The sequence below is a fragment of the Gekko japonicus genome, unplaced genomic scaffold (genome assembly GCF_001447785.1).
Source record: "Gekko japonicus isolate JY-2015 unplaced genomic scaffold, Gekko_japonicus_V1.1 scaffold237, whole genome shotgun sequence".
Lineage (NCBI taxonomy): Eukaryota > Metazoa > Chordata > Lepidosauria > Squamata > Gekkonidae > Gekko > Gekko japonicus.
In genome coordinates, this window is record NW_015161955.1 from 1,346,907 (window position 1) to 1,366,503 (window position 19,597).

At 43.3% G+C, this 19,597-nt stretch overlaps 1 protein-coding gene across 1 annotated transcript in view; it reads right to left on the bottom strand.

Moving 5' to 3' along the window:
- The window catches only part of CRYL1 (crystallin lambda 1), a 73,625-nt gene that overhangs the window by 40,555 nt on the left and 13,473 nt on the right, over positions 1 to 19,597 (bottom strand). Inside the window, exon 3 of the mRNA XM_015429485.1 lies at positions 5,247 to 5,373. Within this exon, the coding sequence (XP_015284971.1) occupies positions 5,247 to 5,373 (127 nt within the window). The remainder of the gene's footprint in view (positions 1 to 5,246; positions 5,374 to 19,597) is intronic.

Sequence of the window (19,597 nt, forward strand, 5' to 3'; positions counted from 1 at the left end):
GTTCAAACTGCTGACAGTATCCTGGTGGGTGGAAGCTGAGGGACTCTCCCTTTTCTAAAGTTTCCTAGACAGCATAGAAAAGGGGGTGGTTAAAAAAATATTCCCCTCCACCATGCATTCAGCTTTGAGGCCAGATGCGCAGCTTCAGTATTCTGGAGCAATCGCTGGGTTTATTTCCTGTCAAGTCACAGCTGACTTATGGCAACCTTGTACGGCTTTCGAGGCCATTGCTTGCCTCCACGTCATGATCCTGGAATTCCTTGGAGGTCTCCCTTCCAAATACTGGCCAGGGCAGATCCTGCTTGGCTTCTGAGATCTGGTGAGATCGGGCTAGCCTGGGCTATCCATGGAGCAATTATACAATAGTCCTAATCTGCTGAAGTTGAAGGCTGGGAGAGCAGGAAGCTATTAATTTAGCCCTGGAGCACACCGGTCTTTTTTTTTGTTTCATTAAGTTCATTTATTGAAACATCCCATTGATTCCCACCCCCAAGTTTAACAGAAAACTTCATGGCCTTCAGGGCTATTTTTCTGGGGGAACGTGCTGGAACGAAACCCCAGAACCTCTTTGACAAAAGTCTTTTTAAAATGTTTAAAAGTTCACGAATTTTCAGTCTACAGACTGAAAACTTCATTTCCCTCTTGAGAGTTTCAGTACCTCTTTTTCCAAAAGGGAAAAAAAACCCTGCTGATGCCTATTATTAGAGCAGCAAACTGGGGCTACTGCAGAAAAATGGTTTCTGAATACTTGCAAGTTTCCCCAGGAATGCAGTAAAATTGTACAATTTTTTTTAAAAAATCCCCTTCCTGAGCATGCTCAACCCCACCTATGAGCCAAAAAATGTTCAGTGCTGTTGAAGGCCAGTTAAAGAAAAAAGGGGAGAGAATTTGGAAGAGAAATGGTTTGCTCAAACTGTTGAGCTTATAATATCCTAAAGGGTGTGATGCAGGCATACACTCTCCACCCGAATTTCCCACACAGTGTACCGGTGAGGTTACAATATCATTCTTCTTTACCAACTTCCTGCTTAAACATTCCTAAACACCCTACAAATAGTGTGTGTGTGTGTGGGGGGGGGAATAGAGCTTAGATAACTACTTGATATCTTAGATTATTCCCTCTGTGCAGTCGGATGTTCTTCTAATAGTATTCTACTTTAACATAAAGGCCCCTCCCACTCCAAAGCTAGTCTCTGAGTATGTCCATTAAAAATCTTAGAGCTTGTGTGTTTGTGTGCGCATGTGTGTTTACAGTTCCCCTTTCTCACAGAGACCTAAGGTACACTACGTAGTGTAAGCCAGTACTGTAGTGGGAGTGAAATTAAACAGCTGCATGGATATGACTCAAGCAATTGAACAGAAATCAGGTCAGGAGGCACAGATCCAACTCCCAGGCTTGTGGCTTTCTCACCTCTATTAAACCATGATCACAGGTAAACATGTTGTAATAGAAGGAAAACATTTACACTTGCCTTAAGAGCAGCTTCACATTCTGTCAAGCCAGTCTTCAGAAAAAAGTTTTACTGAGGCTCAGTTGTTTCATCGTCTAGTAATACAGCGGCTGAGTAGACTTTATTGGACTAAATTATGCTTCAGTAGACTAGTTGATTTTATCAAAGTGCTACTGATGTTGGAAAAAGGATTGGGGGGGTCTCCTCTTAATTTAACTGGTTTAATTATGTAAGAAACTTTTAAGTTTTGCAGTGTGGAAAAAGATAGGATACAAATATTTGAAAAAAACAGAATTAGCCATGAATGTAGAAATAACTAAGTAGCCAGATTTTACGAACTAGACAACCCTGAGCCTTTACTAATCATTGTCACTGATGCATCTTCTAAACAGCAGCAAAATGCAAATATGTATAAGAAAAATCACCGACTTTTGAGAATCAATATCTTATATTGCCCCAGGCAGGGGAAAGAGGAACCTTTATTCTGTTTTTAAAAAGTACACTCGTGCTTTTCTTACACTGGATAGTAACCCATGTATTTTGTTCAAACCAGCAGGCCTAATCCCATCCACCCTCCCCCCCCCCTCATGTACAAGTGGGTGATTTCTCCCAGCTCTCCCTTCCCCTTTAACTGGAGCAGAAACGTGCCTTGCATGTGGGCAGAAGCACTTTCCATTTGCACAACCAGAACTCTGGACCCACCTAAATATTTTACAGCTATAAAGGGACATAGATTACTGTATCTTGTGAAGGAACAACAAACTTTAAACATTACTAAAGGACACAAATCTTTGAGTACACTGGAAAGTTTTAAACACTGTGCAATTGAGATTCTTACAATTCCTTGCTGCTGTTTTCAAACAGGGGGCAACTGGGAGGACAGACTACACCCCCAACAAAGCATTTACATTGCACACTTTGTTTTATGACTGCTCCAGAGTACGGCAAACAGCATGTCTTCTTGGCAAGTACACGCTTGATCAGTTTGTCTGGCTTTTTTTTTATTCGAAGCATATTTTGCATGGGTGCGCTACTGTGTCAATACAGACTGGCCATTACACTTAAATCTGACGCACCAAACAAAAACATTAAGATATTCACCAATGTGAATTATTGTACATTCTCGACGGCAGCAGCTCTAACTTAGCCACTTGAGGGCTGCTAGGGAAGAGCAGGTGGAATAACAGACAATTAAGCCCATGCCTGGGACTCACTGCCCAGGCAGAATGCTAATGTGAAAAACAGTCCACTGGGTTCAAAAAAAGGTATCCATCCTGATGGCTCTTCAGCAGCCTTCCCAGCACACTGCCTCCCTCCACTGGGCACGCAAAATATTTCAGAAGATACACACACACACAGCAAAATCCAAGTCCCATAGCACAACAACACTGTCTAGGGTATAAGCTTGTGTAAGTCAAAGCACACACACACACAGGCATCTCTTCTAAGATTTGAAGCAAATACTGAAAACTTCTGTCTACTTAAATATTTTGTTGACATTACTTTCTGGCATCTTACGCATCTGTATGGCTAGACGTTTTGTAGTCAGATTTTGACAGATACTCTTCATCTGGTTCGAGATGAAGCTGTGACCCAACTCAGATCTTCCTAGTACCCCCCCACACACACACACACAGTTCCGTTCACCTGGCTGCTACAAGAAATTGGGTTTTTTTTCCTTTGTGGTTGCAGCTCTCTGGAATGGCTAGCCTGAGGCTACGCAGCAAGTCCCAACATCTCTTTACATTTCTTTTCGGGAGGCCTGTAAGATTTGCTTTGCCCAAAGGCTTCTCAGATATCTAAGGTTATTACAGTTGTTTAATGGAGCTGGTTTGCTTATTATTGTAGAGAACGGAAAGTGCTGTGGAGCGCTGGGTTTCTTTGCAGTACTTTGGGGTTTTTTTAATGCAATTATTTGATTAACTGTTTTTCCTAGCTACTGAGTCCTTCTAGACTAGGCATGATATCGATATTTTGAAACAAACAAACCAAGCCTATGTCTGTGCCATATTACTGTTTCATGTATCTCCATGGGGAGATAATTTTTCAGTTTACCAAGCTGTTCCAGGGAGAAGGGGGTCTCTGGGCAACTTGAAAACTGCCTTGCCTATCTATCTATCTATCTATCTATCTATCTATCTATCTATCTGATACATACCCCACCCTCCCCACCGAAGCAGGCTGAAGGCAGATTACATAAAATTTAGACACATAAAAACAACAAATATAAATACATATAAATATAAAACACAACATAAAGTGCTAGTGATCAGTTTGTATGGTGGTGGCAAAACAGTAGTAGCATCAGCCATAATAGAGATACAGTCGGCTATTGGTTTTAGGATCGGCGAAGCTCAGGCTGTCAATGTTGGTATTAGGCACAGGGTCTTACTTCGATAGGTGCGGCTCCTTAACTGAAGGCCTGGTGGATGAATGCTGTGCCACATCCAATTTGCCGCATATTAGGTGAATGACATGAGCACAGATTTAGAGTGAAGTTGGCATGCCATGCCTCAGTGCAGAAGACATCTATTTGTAATGTTCTCAAATATTTAACTCAGATACTTGCATCCTGTACTCTGATTCTTTTGAACTATGGTGCTGGAGAAGACTCTTGAGAGTCCCTTGGTCTGCAAGATCAAATCAGTCAATCCTAAAAGAAATCAACCCTGACTGTTCCCTGGAAGGCCAGATACTGAAGCTGAAGCTCAAATACTTTGGCCACCAAATGAGAAGGGAGCCCTCACTGGAGAAGACCCTGATGCTGGGAAAGATTGAAGGTCAAAGAAGACGGGGACGGCAAAGGATGAGATGGTTAGACAGTGTCATAGATGCAACGAACATGAAACTGAGCAAACTTCAGAGGACGACGGAAGACAGGAAGGCCTGGCGTGATCTGGTCCATGGGGTTGCGAAGAGTCAGACTCAACTGTGCGACTGAAGAAGAACAAAATGCATATATGCCCTTTTAAAATGGCTCTCTTCTGCTATCAGTCCCATGTTAGTAACACTAGCAGGTGTGCCGCAGTAGCTCAATGATACTCAGTGCCAGTTTAAACATTCTTAAGTTCTTCCCTAGGAACAAGAGCAAAAGAAAGTGGAGGTAGAGAAGAAGACTTAATAAAAGAGCAAAAAAGGAAAATGAGAGATGACAGGGAGCGCGCACACACGTGAATGCACATGAAGTTGCCTTATACTGAGTCACACCAGCGGTCCATCAAGGTCAGTGTTATCTACTTAGATTGGCAATGGATCTCCAGGGACTCAGGCTGAGGTCTTTCACGTCTACCTACTACCTGCTCATTTTAACTGGAGTTAAAAGGACCAGGCAGTAGATGATGTGAAAGATCTCTACGTGGGACCTTGGAGATCTGCTGCCAGTCTGGGTAGACAATACTGACTTTGATGGACCAAGGGTCTCATTCAGTATAAGGTGGATTTGAGTGTGATCCCCCTCTACCACTGAGCAAGGGCTCCTGCCCAAAAGCACCCAACCTTCTATTAACAAAAATCTCCCATGAGATCCAAGCCATTGTTTTGACCACAGAAGATAAAGATCTCACTTTCCTCTTTTGTTCTGTTGTGCGTTAGCCAGTACACAAATATCACTGGAATTAAATTAACTATTGCTTCATAGTGAATCTGAGGTTTTGTTTGTAAAAAGGGGTCAAGTGTTTTCAACTTTATTTGCAACCAGACCTAAATGAAGCACATATATGAGATATACCTACACTGCAGCTCCTTACCGCAACGGTTCATGCCGCAGGCATTTGAAATGAACCAGCATATACTCACCTGAATGTACATGGCTCCCTCTACTGCTGCTTTTAAATCTGTGCAGCCACTAATAAGGGAGAGCTGCTGCTCCGCCTTCAGTGTTCCTTTCAACATCCCGATCTCCTCAAGTTCTTTCATCTGTTTCCTATTTTAAAAACAGGAAAAAAATATATACAATGGAGTTGTTAGTTTTATTAATTTTCACTACTTCTGCCATTCGTCAGGCATAAGTGAACATCTTAAAATATTTTACAAGGTAAATTCAGGCAACTTCTTCCTCCCTGGCACACCAACTGTTGCAGACACTGTATAAGAGGTTCAGTCGAGTCTCTGCTACCATATTTTGGACACATGCTGCGAAAATGGATGCACCCCATGATACCACACTGGATGGGAGTGCACAAGGACAGAAATAAATCAATACCTCACCCATGGATCAGCACTCAGAGATGATCAGACCACAGTCTGGAAACGCCAGCAATCTTATTGCCACAAGAGACCCTTCCTGTATACATTCATGTCCCCTTTTGTTGCCATTTTACTTCAATTATTAGGGATGCCAACCTCCAGGTGGTAGCTGGAGATTTCCTGGAATTCTAGGTGGTCTCCAGCTGACAGAGATGTTCCCCTGGAGAAAATGGCTGCTTTTGAGGGTAGAGTCTATGGCATTCCACACCTCTCTCCCCTCCCTAAACCTTGTCCTTCCTAGGCTTCACCCCCAAAATCTCCAGGTACTTCCCAAGTGGGAGTTGGCAACCCTATGAACTGATATAATCATCAGTAGCACATCTACTGCTTCTCCAAGAAATCACAACCAAATCCAAAAGCCCATTCCCCCCTGTTTGAATTAGCACATTTCCAAGAACCATCTTCTCATTTACATAGCCTGGAGGCACACACCTCCCCCCCTCCCCCCGAAAAGATTATTTTCTTTCTGGGCTTCCCCTACTGGCGCTATAACTGAGGACAGAATCTTTCTCCAAGGTGTCATTTTGCCTGAGCTAAGACCATGTATGTCCTGTGAACAGCTGAAGCACCTGCACAGCACACAAATTGTGGCTCTTCCCCATTGGATTACTAGCAGCCCAGCCTTTTGAACCTACTCCATCACTACTGAACTCTCCACTGGCCCAAGGACTGCTAACTCTCTTTGTCCCCCTCAATCCTTCTCCCCCATCCACATGCTCCCCTTTCCCCTTCCATCTGAGTAGGTAACCAGCTACTCTTGGTGCCTAGAATTCCTCATTTGTTTATAATGGCCAATTACCTTACCCTGATACTTGGCCTCCTCTAAACTTAAACCTTCCAAACTCACAGAAGTACTTCATCACTCACTCAAGGATCATTAGTAGTAGTGTGTCAATCATTGTTCTGACTGAACTTTTAAGGTTGCTAGATCTTGGGAAGCTGGCACTGCTTATTTCATTATAGGCAGCTGCTGAACAGAAGTTTGGTGGTTTGTCGTTACAGGATTAACTTTAAAAAATTGTGCCGATGCATTTTTTGCCTTCTCAATAAGAACATAAGAAAAACCAATGTTAGATCAGGCCAACGGCCCATCTAGTCCAACACTCTGTCACAAAGTGCCATCAGGAGGTCCAGCAGTGGGGCCAGGACTAGCTTCAGGCTGGTTAAAGAATGTAAAAAACAAACTCTGAGTACTGCTTCTTGGGACTTTCGGTTCAGCTAGCATTAAAATCTATGCTAGCCAGTATATGATTTGTTGTTGTTGTTCAGTTGCACATTTGAGTCCAACTCTGTGACCCCAGGGACCACATCACACCAGGCCCTCCTGGCTTCTGTCGTGCTCTGGAGTTTGCTTAATTTCATGTTCACTGCATTGATAACTGTCTAAACATCTAGTCCTTTGCCGTCCTCTTCTTCTTTGACCTTCAATCTTTCCCAGCATCAGGGTCTTCCCCAGTGAGTGCTCCCTTCTCACTTGGTGGCCAAAGTATTTGAGCTTCAGCTTCAGTATCTGGCCTTCCAGGGAACAGTCAGGGTTGATTTCTTTTAGGATTGACTGATTTGATCTCCTTGCAGTCCAAGGGACTCTCGAGAGTCTTCTCCAGCACATTAATTCAAAAGCATCTATTCTTCGGCACTCGACCTACTCGCAGCCATACATGACTACTGGGAATACCATTGCTTTGACCATACAGACTTTCGTTGGCAGGGTGATGTCTCTATTTTTTATTATGCTGCCTAGGTTTGCCATAGCTTTCCTCCCAAGGAGCAGGCATCAATTTCATGGGCTGCAGTCCACCGTCTTGGATCCCAGGAACGTGAATTCTGTCACTGCTTCCAGGACTTCCCCTTCTGTTTGTCAAGGAGGGATGGGGCTGGATGCCATAATCTCAGCAAGAGGCTCTTTAGGTCCTCTTCACTTTCTGCCATTAGAGTGGTATCCGCTGCATATCTGAGGTTGTTGATGTTTTTCCCAGCAATCTTAATTCCAGTTTGTGATTCATCCAGGCTGGCTTTTCGCATGATGTACTCTGCATATAAATTAAATAAGCAGGGTGACAATATACATCCTTATTGTACTCCTTTTCCTATGCTAAACCAATCAGTTGTTCCATATCCAGTTCTGTCACTTCTTGACCCTTATACAGGTTTCTCAGGAGACATGTGAGATGGTCTGGTACTCCCATCTCTTTAAGGACTTGCCATAGTTTGTTGTGATCCACACAATCAAAGGCTTTAGCATAGTCAATGAAGCAGAAGTATGTGTTTTTCTGGTTGTGGTTGTTGTTCAGTTGCAGTTGAGTCCGACTCTTCACGACCCCAGGGACCAGATCATGCCAGGCCTTCCTGTCTTCCGCCGTCCTCTGAAGTTTGCTCAATTTCATGTTTGTTGCATCTATGACACTGTCTAACCATCTCATCCTTTGCCGTCCCCGTCTCCTTTGACCTTCAATCTTTCCCAGCTTTTTCTGGTACTCTCTTGCTTTCTCCATAATCCAGCGAATGTTGGCAATTTAATCGTTAGTTTCTCTACAAAACCCAGCTTGTACTTCTGACAGTTCTCTATCCACATACTAAGGAAGCCTACCTTGTAGGATCTTGAGCATGACCTTGCTAGCATGTGAAATGAGTGCAACTGTGCAATAGTTTGAATATTCTTTGGCATTGCCCTCTTTGGGATTGGAATGTAAACTGACCTTTTCCAATCCTGTGGCCACTGTTGTGTTTTCCAAATTTGCTGGCATATTGAATGCAGCACTTTAATAGCATCATCTTTTAAGACTTCAAATAGCTCAGCTGGGATACCATCACCTCTGCTAGCTTTGTTGTTAGTAATGCTTTCTAAGGCCCTTTTGGCTTTGCACTCCAGGATTTCTGGCCCGAGGTCAGTGATCACACCGTTGTGATTGTCAAGGACATTGAGGTCCTTCTTGTATAGTTCTTCTGTGTATTCCTGCCATCTCTTCATAATTTCTTCAGCTTCTGTTAGGTCCCTCCCCTTTTTGTCCTTCATCATGGCCAGCTTTGCACGGAACGTTCCCTTGATTTCTCCAGTTTTCTTGAAGAGATCTCTAGTCCTTCCCATTGTATTGCTTTCCTCTATTACTTTGCATTGTTCATTCAGGAAGGCCTCCTTATCTCTCCTTGCTGTTCTCTGAAATCTGCATTCAGTTGGGTAAATCTTTCCTTTTCACCTTTGCTTTTTGCTTTCTCCTTTTCACCTTTGCTTTTTGCTTGCTTTCTTTCCTCAGCTATTTGTAGAGCCTCACCAGACAGCCACTTTGCTTTCGTGCATTTCTTTTTCTTTTGGATGGTGCTGATTGCTGCCTCCTGTTGTTGTTGTTGTTGTTGTTGTTGTTCAGTCTTCTTTGACCTTCAATCTTTCCCAGCATCAGGGTCTTCTCCAGTGAGTGCTCCCTTCTCATTTGGTGGCCAAAGTATTTGAGCTTCAGTTTCATTATCTGGCTCCCTCCTGTACAATGTTACAAACCTCCATCTATAGTTCTTCAGGCATTCTGTCTATCAAATCTAGTCCCTTAAACCTATTCTTCACCTCCACTGTATATTCATAAGGGATGTGATCTAGGCCAAATCTGAATGTCCTAGTGGTTTTCCCAACTTTCTTCAGTTTAAGCCTGAATTTTGCAATAAGTAGCTCATGATCTGAGCCACAGTCAGCTCCAGGTCTTGCTTTTACTGACTGTATAGAGCTTCTCCATCTTTGACTGCAAATGATATAATCAAACTGATTTCCGTGCTGCCCATCTGGTGATGTCCATGTGTAGAGTCACCTCTTAGGTTGTTGAAAGAGGGTGTCTTCTATGACCAGTGTGTTCTCTTGACAAAACTTTGGTAGCCTTTGTCTTGCTTCATTTTGTTCTCCAAGGCAAAACTTGCTCTGGGTCCATGCATTAAAAATAAAATCTGATCCTAACTCCCAAAAAATTCCAGTTTCTGTTTGCGGTATAAAAGCACACACACACTTCCAGTTATGGAATGTCTATTAAGACTGAATCCAGACATCACAGGATATTATGCTAAAACAGTCATTCACAACTGGATTTTCCTCTGTGCATAAAACAATCCAGGAGGCAAATGACTGCTATAAATGTAATGCTAGTGCAACACCCAATGATGTGCGGATGCCGTTTAACAGCAGAGGGCTCCCTAATCCAACTGTAACAAACTCAGCTATGTCAAGGGGCAGGGGTGCTGATTCATGGTATTTCACAGTCTGAGAGACTGTGAGGAAATGAGATACAGGAAGGAAAGAAGGTCTGCCTGATCTCCAGCTGTTGGAATTTTTAGTTGCATATGATGTACCAGCAAGTAATAAAGCCTTAATGACCAACTGAATGTTTGTATTTAAGTGGAATTTTGAGATATAACACACTCCACCCAGGAGTGGTCTGACCAAACGTTAAAATTAATGTTAAAAGTTTGCATTTGATGGAGTAAATAATGAGAAGTTAATATATAGTCAATCCTGGTGTATACTTTATGAGCAGGAGAGAAGTGTAATTATGCTCATCTGGATGATGGAATCTCCATACGTCACAGAGGTGGTATTTTTTTTAACAAAAGAGCTAATTCAGATTGAGGTTTTTTTGTGATGTTATGATATTTTGGAGAATGAGAGTGATCAAGGTTTGTATTGACAATCAGATTTAAATCATCCCCTATTATGATTTTGCCTTCAGAGAAAATTTGCAATTTCAGCAACATGTCATTAAGAAAATTAAGTTGTCTATCATTAGGGGCGTGCAAAGAAACTAAACATGCGGCCTTCCAGGACATCTTTCAAGAAGATATAGCGGCCTTTTGGGTCATGCTTTATTGCCATCACATTTAAATCTCATATTTTTTAATATTAGATCCCTACAAGATTTAGAATATGCAGGGGCATTAAATTGTTGCCCCCACCAGGCTGATTTCAATATATGTGTTGTTGTTTGTTTGAGGTGAGTTTCCTGTAAGAATACTATGTTTGCTAGTTGTTTGTTTAGAAGGGATAATACTCTTCTGTTTTTGATTCAATTATTCAGTCCCCTGCAGTTAACTGAAAGGACTTTAAAATTAGTATCCATTAACTAGGTTTCCTCACGACACCCAGTAGAATGTGGAGAGCCACAGGAGGCGATCCTCTCGCCGATATTGTCCTCTCGCCGATATTGTTCAAGGTCTACATGTGCCCCCTCGCCCAGTTGGTCCAGGGGCTTGGGCTGAGCTGTCACCAGTACGCTGATTACACCCAGCTCTATCTGATTTTGGACAGCCACCCGGATTCCACCCCTGAGAGCTTGGACAGTGCACTAGAGACCATGGTTGGGTGGTTGTGACAGAGCCAACTGAAGTTAAATCCTGTGAAGATGGAGGTTCTGAGTATCCGGTTTATGGCGGCATGCTGAGCAGTCGCACCTCCCAGACCACCCGGGGGTCAAGCTGCGCTCTGGCAAAGGAGGGGATGTGCAGGATCGTCACACACCCCCGAGACCCGGCTGAAGGGGCTCTGGCCATGGGACTCTTGAGGGGTTGCCTCTTCGCTGGTGCGATGCCGGGGAATTGAGGTGCCTCTCTGTCCTGAAGGTTCTTCGTGCTATGAGACCAAATGGAACCAAGCGACGCTGACCAGGGCAAGTGCAGGAGGTCAAGTGAAAGAAACGGAGCTTAAACGAGGTCTGAGGACCAACTATGAACGTGAGTTCAATCTAAGCGTTTAAATAAAAGGAAAAGAAAGCTCCCTAAACCCCCCACAGAACAGAAAGTGAGGCGAGTGGGGAAGGGACGCCTCCCAAACGCACGTACTTAAAAGCCAATTGGACAGGGGGAGCGGAAGAAAAAGTGAATAAAACTGTTAAGGAAGACTTACCAAGGTGAGTTTGAGCGTACAAGCACATATTCAGAGACTTTAAAAATATCGGTTAAAGTAAACAATCCACAAAGATGGTGGGGAAGAGGATGGAGAAAGAGAAACTTTTAAAAGCGAAAGGGACTGAGAGCCCAAGACCGGAAGCAACCAGCGAGCTGGCAAAGACATTGGCGGAATCCATGCACCTCCTGCTGGACCAGATGAATAATCTCAAGCAGCAGCTGTCAACAATGAATCAATGTATCACCACCCAGCAAAATCAGTTGAGTGATACACTTAAAATGATGAATCAAACAGCTGAGACGGTGAAAGAAATGGACGCCACTGCACAAAAGGTGAAGAAGAAAGTACAAAAGCAGGAAAAGAAGCAAATCTCTGTGGAAGATCAGCTGTTACAACTATAAATGGAAAAAGCTAATTTGATTCTTCGCTTTCAGGGCCTTCCAGAGACTAAAGGAGAGAATCTGAAGGAGAAGATGAGTGAATTATTGGCCCCAATGACAGAGATGAAGGCAGAATCTTTGCTGAGCGATATGGATGTGGCCTATAGGTCATATTCAGGATATATAAAGAAAAACAATCTGCCTGGGGAAACAGTGATAAGATTCTCGAAGAGATGTGTGAGGGATGCAATCCTGAAAGCGGCATCTGGAGCTCCTTTGAAAGTTGGAGATAATGCTATCAGAATCCTAAAAGACATTCCATTTGAAATAAGACAAAGGAGAAAGAAGTACAAAGATTTAATTCTTTTTCTCCAGACAAACACAATTGGATACAGATGGCTAACACCAGAAGTCGTGATTTTCAAAATCAAGGATAAAAAGGAAAAGATTGACTCTGTTCAGAAAGCACAGGAATTTTTGAGAGTCCAGATGGGAGAGCCAGAGGAGGAAGAAAAAGAAGTGATGGACAGTAAGTTCAGCGGCGAGCTGGACTCGGGGTCTTCCGGAGAGGACTCTCTATCAGAGAAAGGGGCAGCCGCCCCTAAAAGTCCTTATAAACTGTGGAAGAGACTGGGCAAGGGGAAATGAAGGCTGAAGGACTCTGAATTGTGCCTTTGAAAAACATTTTTTTTATATACTAGATGCTTAGGGGTCTTTCGGGTTAACAGTGATAGTTAAGATATGAAAAAGATAATACTATAGTTGAATCAGTTCATAATGGGATTAGCGTGATTGAGAGATAACGTGTGCCAAGCTAAGTAGATGATCTCCTCTCTTGGGCTTTTAGATAGTAGTGGGTATCTTTTCTTTATCCCTTAATGTAGTTCCCTTCCCTATTTCTGTTGTAGTTTGTAGTCTTCATAAAAAAATCCCCTCCGGGGGGGCCAAAAAAAAAAAGACGACGACGGAGGTTCTGTACCTGAGCTGTGGAGGAGTGGATTTGGGGATTAGGCTCCCTACCCTGGATGAAGCACCACTGGTGCCAACCCAGGAGGCGAGGAGCCTGGGGGAGATCTTGGATGCCTCACTTTCCATGGAGGCCCAGGTCACTGCAGCTCCCAGGTCTGTCTTTTATCATCTGCAGCAGATCAGGAAGCTGGCTCCCTACCTCTCCCCCCAGGACTTGGCTATAGTAACCCATGCAATTATCACTTCCAAGCTTGATTACTGTAACTTGCTCAAAATGGTCTTACCCCTGAGGCTGACACAGAAACTCCGGCTAGTACAAAATGTGGCGGTGCACCTGCTGACTGCAACGTCTGTGTGGGCGCACATCCAGCCAGTGCTCCGCCAACTGCACTGGCTACCAGTTGAGCACCGGATCTGCTTCACGGTGTTGGTGTTGACCTTCAAAGCTTTATGCGGCCTGGGACCGACACATCTATGGGACAGCCTCTCCCTCTCTGCCCTGCAGAGCCTTGCGCCCTGTGAATAGCCATCTGCTAGTTGTCCCCGGCCAAAAAGATACCCAACTAGCCTCAACCCAGGCCAGGGCTTCCTTGGTCCTAGCCTCAGCCTGGTGGAACATGCTCCTGATTGAGGTCAGGGCCCTGCGAGACCTGCTGCAGTTTCACAGGGCCTGTAAATCACAGCTGTTCCGCCAGACCTTTGGCTGAGGCAGCGGGCATCTACCAGCTGGCCTCGCTACTGCTGCTACATGAGACCATCATGCCTCAGCATCGGCCCACTTATTTTCCCAGCTGTAGAAACTGGAATTAGATGCATTGCACTGCTCAATCTAAATATTTTAAAGTTGTTTTATTGTACTATTTTATTGTATTATTTTTTTATTGTTTTATATTTATTGTTGTGAGCCACCCTGAGCCCATTCGTCGGAAGGGCAAGATATAAACTGAAATAATAAATAAACAAATAATAGATTAAATTGATTGAAGAGAAGAAGAGTGATATACATTAAGTGCTTAGTAAACCTTTAATAACACCCTAAAATATCAATAAAAGACTTTGTTGATTAAATACATTATAGCAAAAAACACAGATCAGAAATTGGAAATATTCACATGCAAAAAGTAATTCTAACAATATTATGAGCACTGATTTATGACTTGTATAAACTTTAAGAGTGAGCTAGAGTAAACAGTTGTAGTAACCAAACTAAGAAGAACGTCTCCCACCTCTTCCCACCCAGATTAAATTGATTAAAGAGATGAGCTATATACATTAAGTACAAAGAAAACTTTTCCTTAACGCCCAGAAATATGAATCATAGATTCTGTTGATTAAATAGATTATAACAGAGAGCATACACCAGAAGTTGGAAAATCATAATGTATGAATTAATTCTGACAATATTATAAGCATTGGTTTCTAACTTCTATAAACTTTAAGGGTAAAGTGAACTAGAATAAACAACTGTAGAAACTGAACTAATAAGAACACCCCCACCCCAATTTAATAGACTGAACATCCTCAACCACACTTAGAGGCTAGCAACAGGAACAGAAAGCATATAAACTTAGGGAGTGTGTTATTTTCCCTTGTGTCCGGGAACTCTTACTAAAGGAGCTATAAGAACCTTATCCCCCTCTCCCCTCGAGTTAATGATCATACAAAGAAGCATATAGTGAATCGATTAAACACTTAAGATCATTTGCAAATCTAATAGGCTATGAGAAAAACTGATCAAATTCATAGACGTAAAAGTGCAATAAGTAGAAATAAAAAGATTAAGTATTCAGTTTGGCTGGAACCCACTTCCATTTCATAGGAGATCAGATGCTTTGGGAGATTTCATCACTGGGTTGTTATGGCAGAGAGGCAATTCGAGGTTTAGAGAACACAGAAGGGATACACTGCTCTCCACATCAATTGCAGAGAAATACTTGCCTTGTCTTTGAACTACCAATTTGCCAGGCGGAGACCAATGGTATTGGATTTTAGCTTCCTGTAATCTGCTCGTGGTGATCTTCATGTCAAGTCTTCTTTGCAGTTTCCAGCATAAAATTTTGATACACTAGAATTGTTGCATTTGCTTCTTTGAGGATTTTGTTTCTTGTGTGATAGTCCAGAAATCTTTCCACTATGTCTCTAGAGTAATTAGATTTGGATCTGTTTCAAGGACGGAGTCTATAGGCTCATTCTACTAGCAGTTCAATTCATTTTTCTAAGCCTAATTCTGAGGAAAGCCAATTAGCAATAAAGATATTAAGATCTGTTTCACCCTCAATGGACTCGGTACAACCAAGAAACTTCAAGTTATGAAAATGTGCAGCATTTTCCAGTTCCATGATTTTAGATCTTACCCAAATGTCATTGGCTTGCAGCCACTGAATGACTTCTTGTAAGGTAATGCACTGTTCTAAAGCCATGTCAGCTACCTGGGACATTCTGTGAAAGATGTCAGTAAGTTCTTGAAATTGCTCTGTTAGTGGTTTGAGCAGATTTTCCATTCTCATGGCTATATGATCTTCTAAGTTGTCTAGTAGAGCTGTTAAAGCAGGGTTAATATATTGTGCATCAGCATTTGTATCGGAGGCGCCCATGGCCGCCATTTTAAGTTGGTTGCGTCATTCAGAGGCCCCGTCATTGCTAGCTTCTCCTCCTGGAAAATAGGCTTTTACTGAAGTAGAAATTGGACCACCATTTTTAATTTTGCCTATCCCAGATTTACCCATCGTTTACGAGTATGATGATCGCTAAGTATTGTACGATTTAATAGCAGATAAAGGGGGATCAGATCAGGAGCTGAAGTCTTAGCCGTCCATCACTCTCGAGTGTGACGCCATGCCCCAGTGTGTCTTCAGTCTTAACCTGATTTACAGTGTGCCAGGATTTTCAGTAGTAAAACAAAAGTAGATTATACCTGAAGATAGGGCGACATTGTGTGGGAGGGGCAGTGGTAGAACACCTGCTTGCCATGCAGAAGGTCCCATGTTCAATCCTAAAATGGACCAGGCAGTAGGTGATGTAACAGACCTCTGCCTGAGACCTTGTGAGAGCTGCTGCCAGTCTGACTACCCAGCGCTGTCCTTGAGAGCCAGTTTGGTGTAGTGGTTAAGAGTGGCAGACTCTGATCTGGGAGAACTAGGTTTGATTCCCCACTCCTCTGCATGCAGCTGTTGGTGGGACCTTGGGTCAGTCGTAAGTTCTTTCAGAGCTCTTCTCTCAAGGGCAGTTCTCAAAAGAGCTCTCTCAGCCCCACCTACCTCACAGGGTGTCTATTGTGGGGAGGGGAAGGGAAAGGAGATTGTAAGCCACTCTGAGACTCCTTTGGGTAGTAAAGGGCGCGGTATAAATCCAGTCTCTTTTCTTCTTCTTCTTGATAGACCCAAGGGTCTGATTCATTGTAAAGCAGCCCCATGTGTCTTATCTAAAGCAGTCTTCCTAGCAGCATAAATCAACGCTAAGGACTGGCTGTATTTTATTTTACATCCTCTTGCCTTTCACTCACGCAGCTTTTTAAAAAGGTATGATCCAGAGCACACTGGCTCTTTTATATTTTTCACTTTCTGAAAGTGATTATTTACTTGTGATACTCAAATGTTAAAAATTCGGGTTTAAAAATATAAAAGTGGCCACAGTATGAAAATGTTGAACGGTACATGGACTATTTTTAAAACTTACTCAAAAAAGCTATATAAATGAGAATGTTGCAGCAATTTAGACACAGCTGAGTTAGAATTCTTTGAGGAATTAGTTGCTGTCGTAAGAAGATAAGAAGAGCCCTGCTGGGTCAGACCAGTGGTCCATCTAGTCCAGCATCATTTCTCACACAGTAGCCAACCAGTTCCTTGGGAGGGCCAGCAACAGTGTATAGAGGCCGAGGCCTTCTCCTCATGTTGCTTCCTGGCTCTGGGATTCAGTCACCATGGCTAGTAGCCACTGACAGACCTATCCTCCATGAAACTCTCTAATCCCCTTTTAAAGCTGTTTATTCCTGTGGTCATCACTACATCCTCTGGCAGAAAATTCCACATTTTAATCACACTCTAGGTAAAGAACTCTCCTGAAGATGTAATGACTTGGGGTTCCTTTGCCATAAAAGGTGCTTGTTATTAAAACCAGGGAGATTGTGAATGGTCTCTGTACTGTTCTCAATTACATTTGATTTTACTGTCATGTCTTACCCTGTACTTTGTGTATTCCATGGTCCTGTGAACCTGCGGTTTATAACTTTCTTTTCATCGCCTCATGGATTATCGCCAGCTGCTGCTCTATGCAGAGCCAAATTTTTAATTTTTATTGTATTATGTTTTAATCTTTGTTATATTTATATGTCGTGAGCTGCCCTGAGCCTGCTTATGGGGTAGGGCAGGACATAAATAAAATAAAAAATAAATAAATATATAGATTTGCCCAGGAAGGACCACTACATGTATCTGATACAGTGTTTATTTTTGCTGCAATCGGCCACCCCTCTTGAAAAAAATATTTACTTCAGAACCTTAAAGAAAACTTTGGCTTCTTGCTTCACAAGCACATAGCCAGAAGCACAGGCTTATGTTCCTTAGTTTGTAAACATTGCATGGAAACCAGAAGAGAGCAAAACACAGGCAATGAAAACACTTCCGTATATTACAGACAGGGAAATCAAAGCAAACAGGTGCTCAGCCTGCTCAAGGTGTTAAGGTGAAGTGCTTGTTCCACAATAGATTTTGTCTTGTACTTAAGACTAAGCCAGAGGGATTAACAACAAGGAAAAACCAAACACACATTCTTGTTGGGGGGGGGGGGCATGACTACACCAAGGACTCAGAAACTCGAGACTGCTTTGCTAAGGCTCTCTTCACAACTATGCTGCTGTTCCTTTTGATTCTATGTGGGGCAAAGCCATTTTGGCTGTGCAAGAATATCATACTGTCTTACGCCACACCTGAAACTCTTCCTGATGATTTGGGAATATGCAAACTGAAAAATTTGTTTGAGGAAAGCGGACACAAAACAGTGTTACGGGAAGTGTCACTTCATGAACACATCGTGGAATTATTTACCACAGATCTTCAGCCTGAGGGCTGGGCATGGCTACTGCAGCCATCAACAGAACAATCCTTGTTATCATTATCCATGTACTTAGCACTTCTAAAAGGATTCAGAATGTTTCAACACATGATCTCGTTAGTTTTTATAACAGCCCTATGAGACAGAGATCAGTATCATTGTTCACATATTACAGCAGACAGCAGCTAAAGCAGAGAGAATGATGCCCTGCCTAAAGCCACTTAGGTTGCATTCAGGTGTTACTTCGCTCTGGTGCCTTTCTTCAACACCACCCTTTTCCTTAGCAGAGTTAGGAATCCTGGAGAACCACTAACGTACTAATGCAGACATGCAGATAAAGCAACATCACAATAACTGGAAGTAGTTGCTAAGACAGAGTCTCAAAAAAGGAAAGGAGAGAGGGGCAAGGTGTGCATGTGAGCCGGGCAACAAGCTGGGTCTGCGGACATCCTGGCTTAATGTTGGTTATAAGTGACATCTGAATGCAGCCTTAGTGAGTTCGTGATGGAGGTGCAATTTGAACACATGAAGCTACTTCATACTGAGTCATACTGGTTGGTACTCTGACTGGTAGCAGCTCTCCAGGGTCCCGGTGACTTTTAACCGCACATGACAGGGACTGAACCTGGGACCTCCCGCATACGAAGTAGATACTTTGCAACCCTGAGCCATGACTGTTCCCCAGGAATACCTATGCTCACATTGGTAGCCACTATACTAGCCCTCAGACGTTTTAAAAACAGAGAGAAACCCAGATACTTACCAGTATTTGTTGTGACTGTTGTAATGTCACACAGTACTTTTTCATTACTTAAAGAGACTGTCTAAACAATTTGGGTCATTACATACTCATCTCTGAATCTTTCGGGGGGGGGGGGGGAAAATATACAGGTCCCAGAAGCATATCCTACAACAAAGCAAAAGCATACCACTGCTCCTGCCATACAGTTAGCTCTTGGATAAGACAGACATCCATGCTGTGAAAAGTAAAGGAACATGAGGAATTTGGGTTTTGTTTACTGTATTTAATCCCGGGTGGTTTCAGAAAGAGCTGCTCATGAGCAGTCTATGAAGAAGACTGGACTAGGAAGAGATGCTTCCAGTGAGTAGCTACCAGTGCAGCCCAACTGCCCCTTTACAATAGCTGGAACTTGTATCAACAAGCGGGGGGAAACAACCAATTATTTACAGGGGGAAACAGTAATTATAACAAGCCGAAACAAGCTTAAATCCAATGAACTTATTTGCTGTGAAGAGAAACTCACAGAGGTCCCAGTCACACGGAGGGTTTTGGCCCAGGAGAGGGACGGATCGGGGCTGCAGCAAACGGGCGTGATCTCACCGCAACATCTGGGAAGCGACGTGCACCCGTCCCCGATCCGTCCCTAACCCCGGAAACCCTGCAGCAAAAAAGAACCACCGACAGAGGTGGTCTTACCTGAACGGCCGCGGCAAGCGTGGCCGTGGGATCGCTGGCGCGTTGTTCTGCCGGCGCATCCCCAGTTCTTCGCCGAACTGCGCATGCGGACGCATGCGCAGCCGGCTGCCTCGGTCTCCCAACTGTGGCTTCCTCCCGGGCATCTGATCGTGCCGGGGAGCAACGGCGCCACGGCTCAGGGGATCCGTGTGAT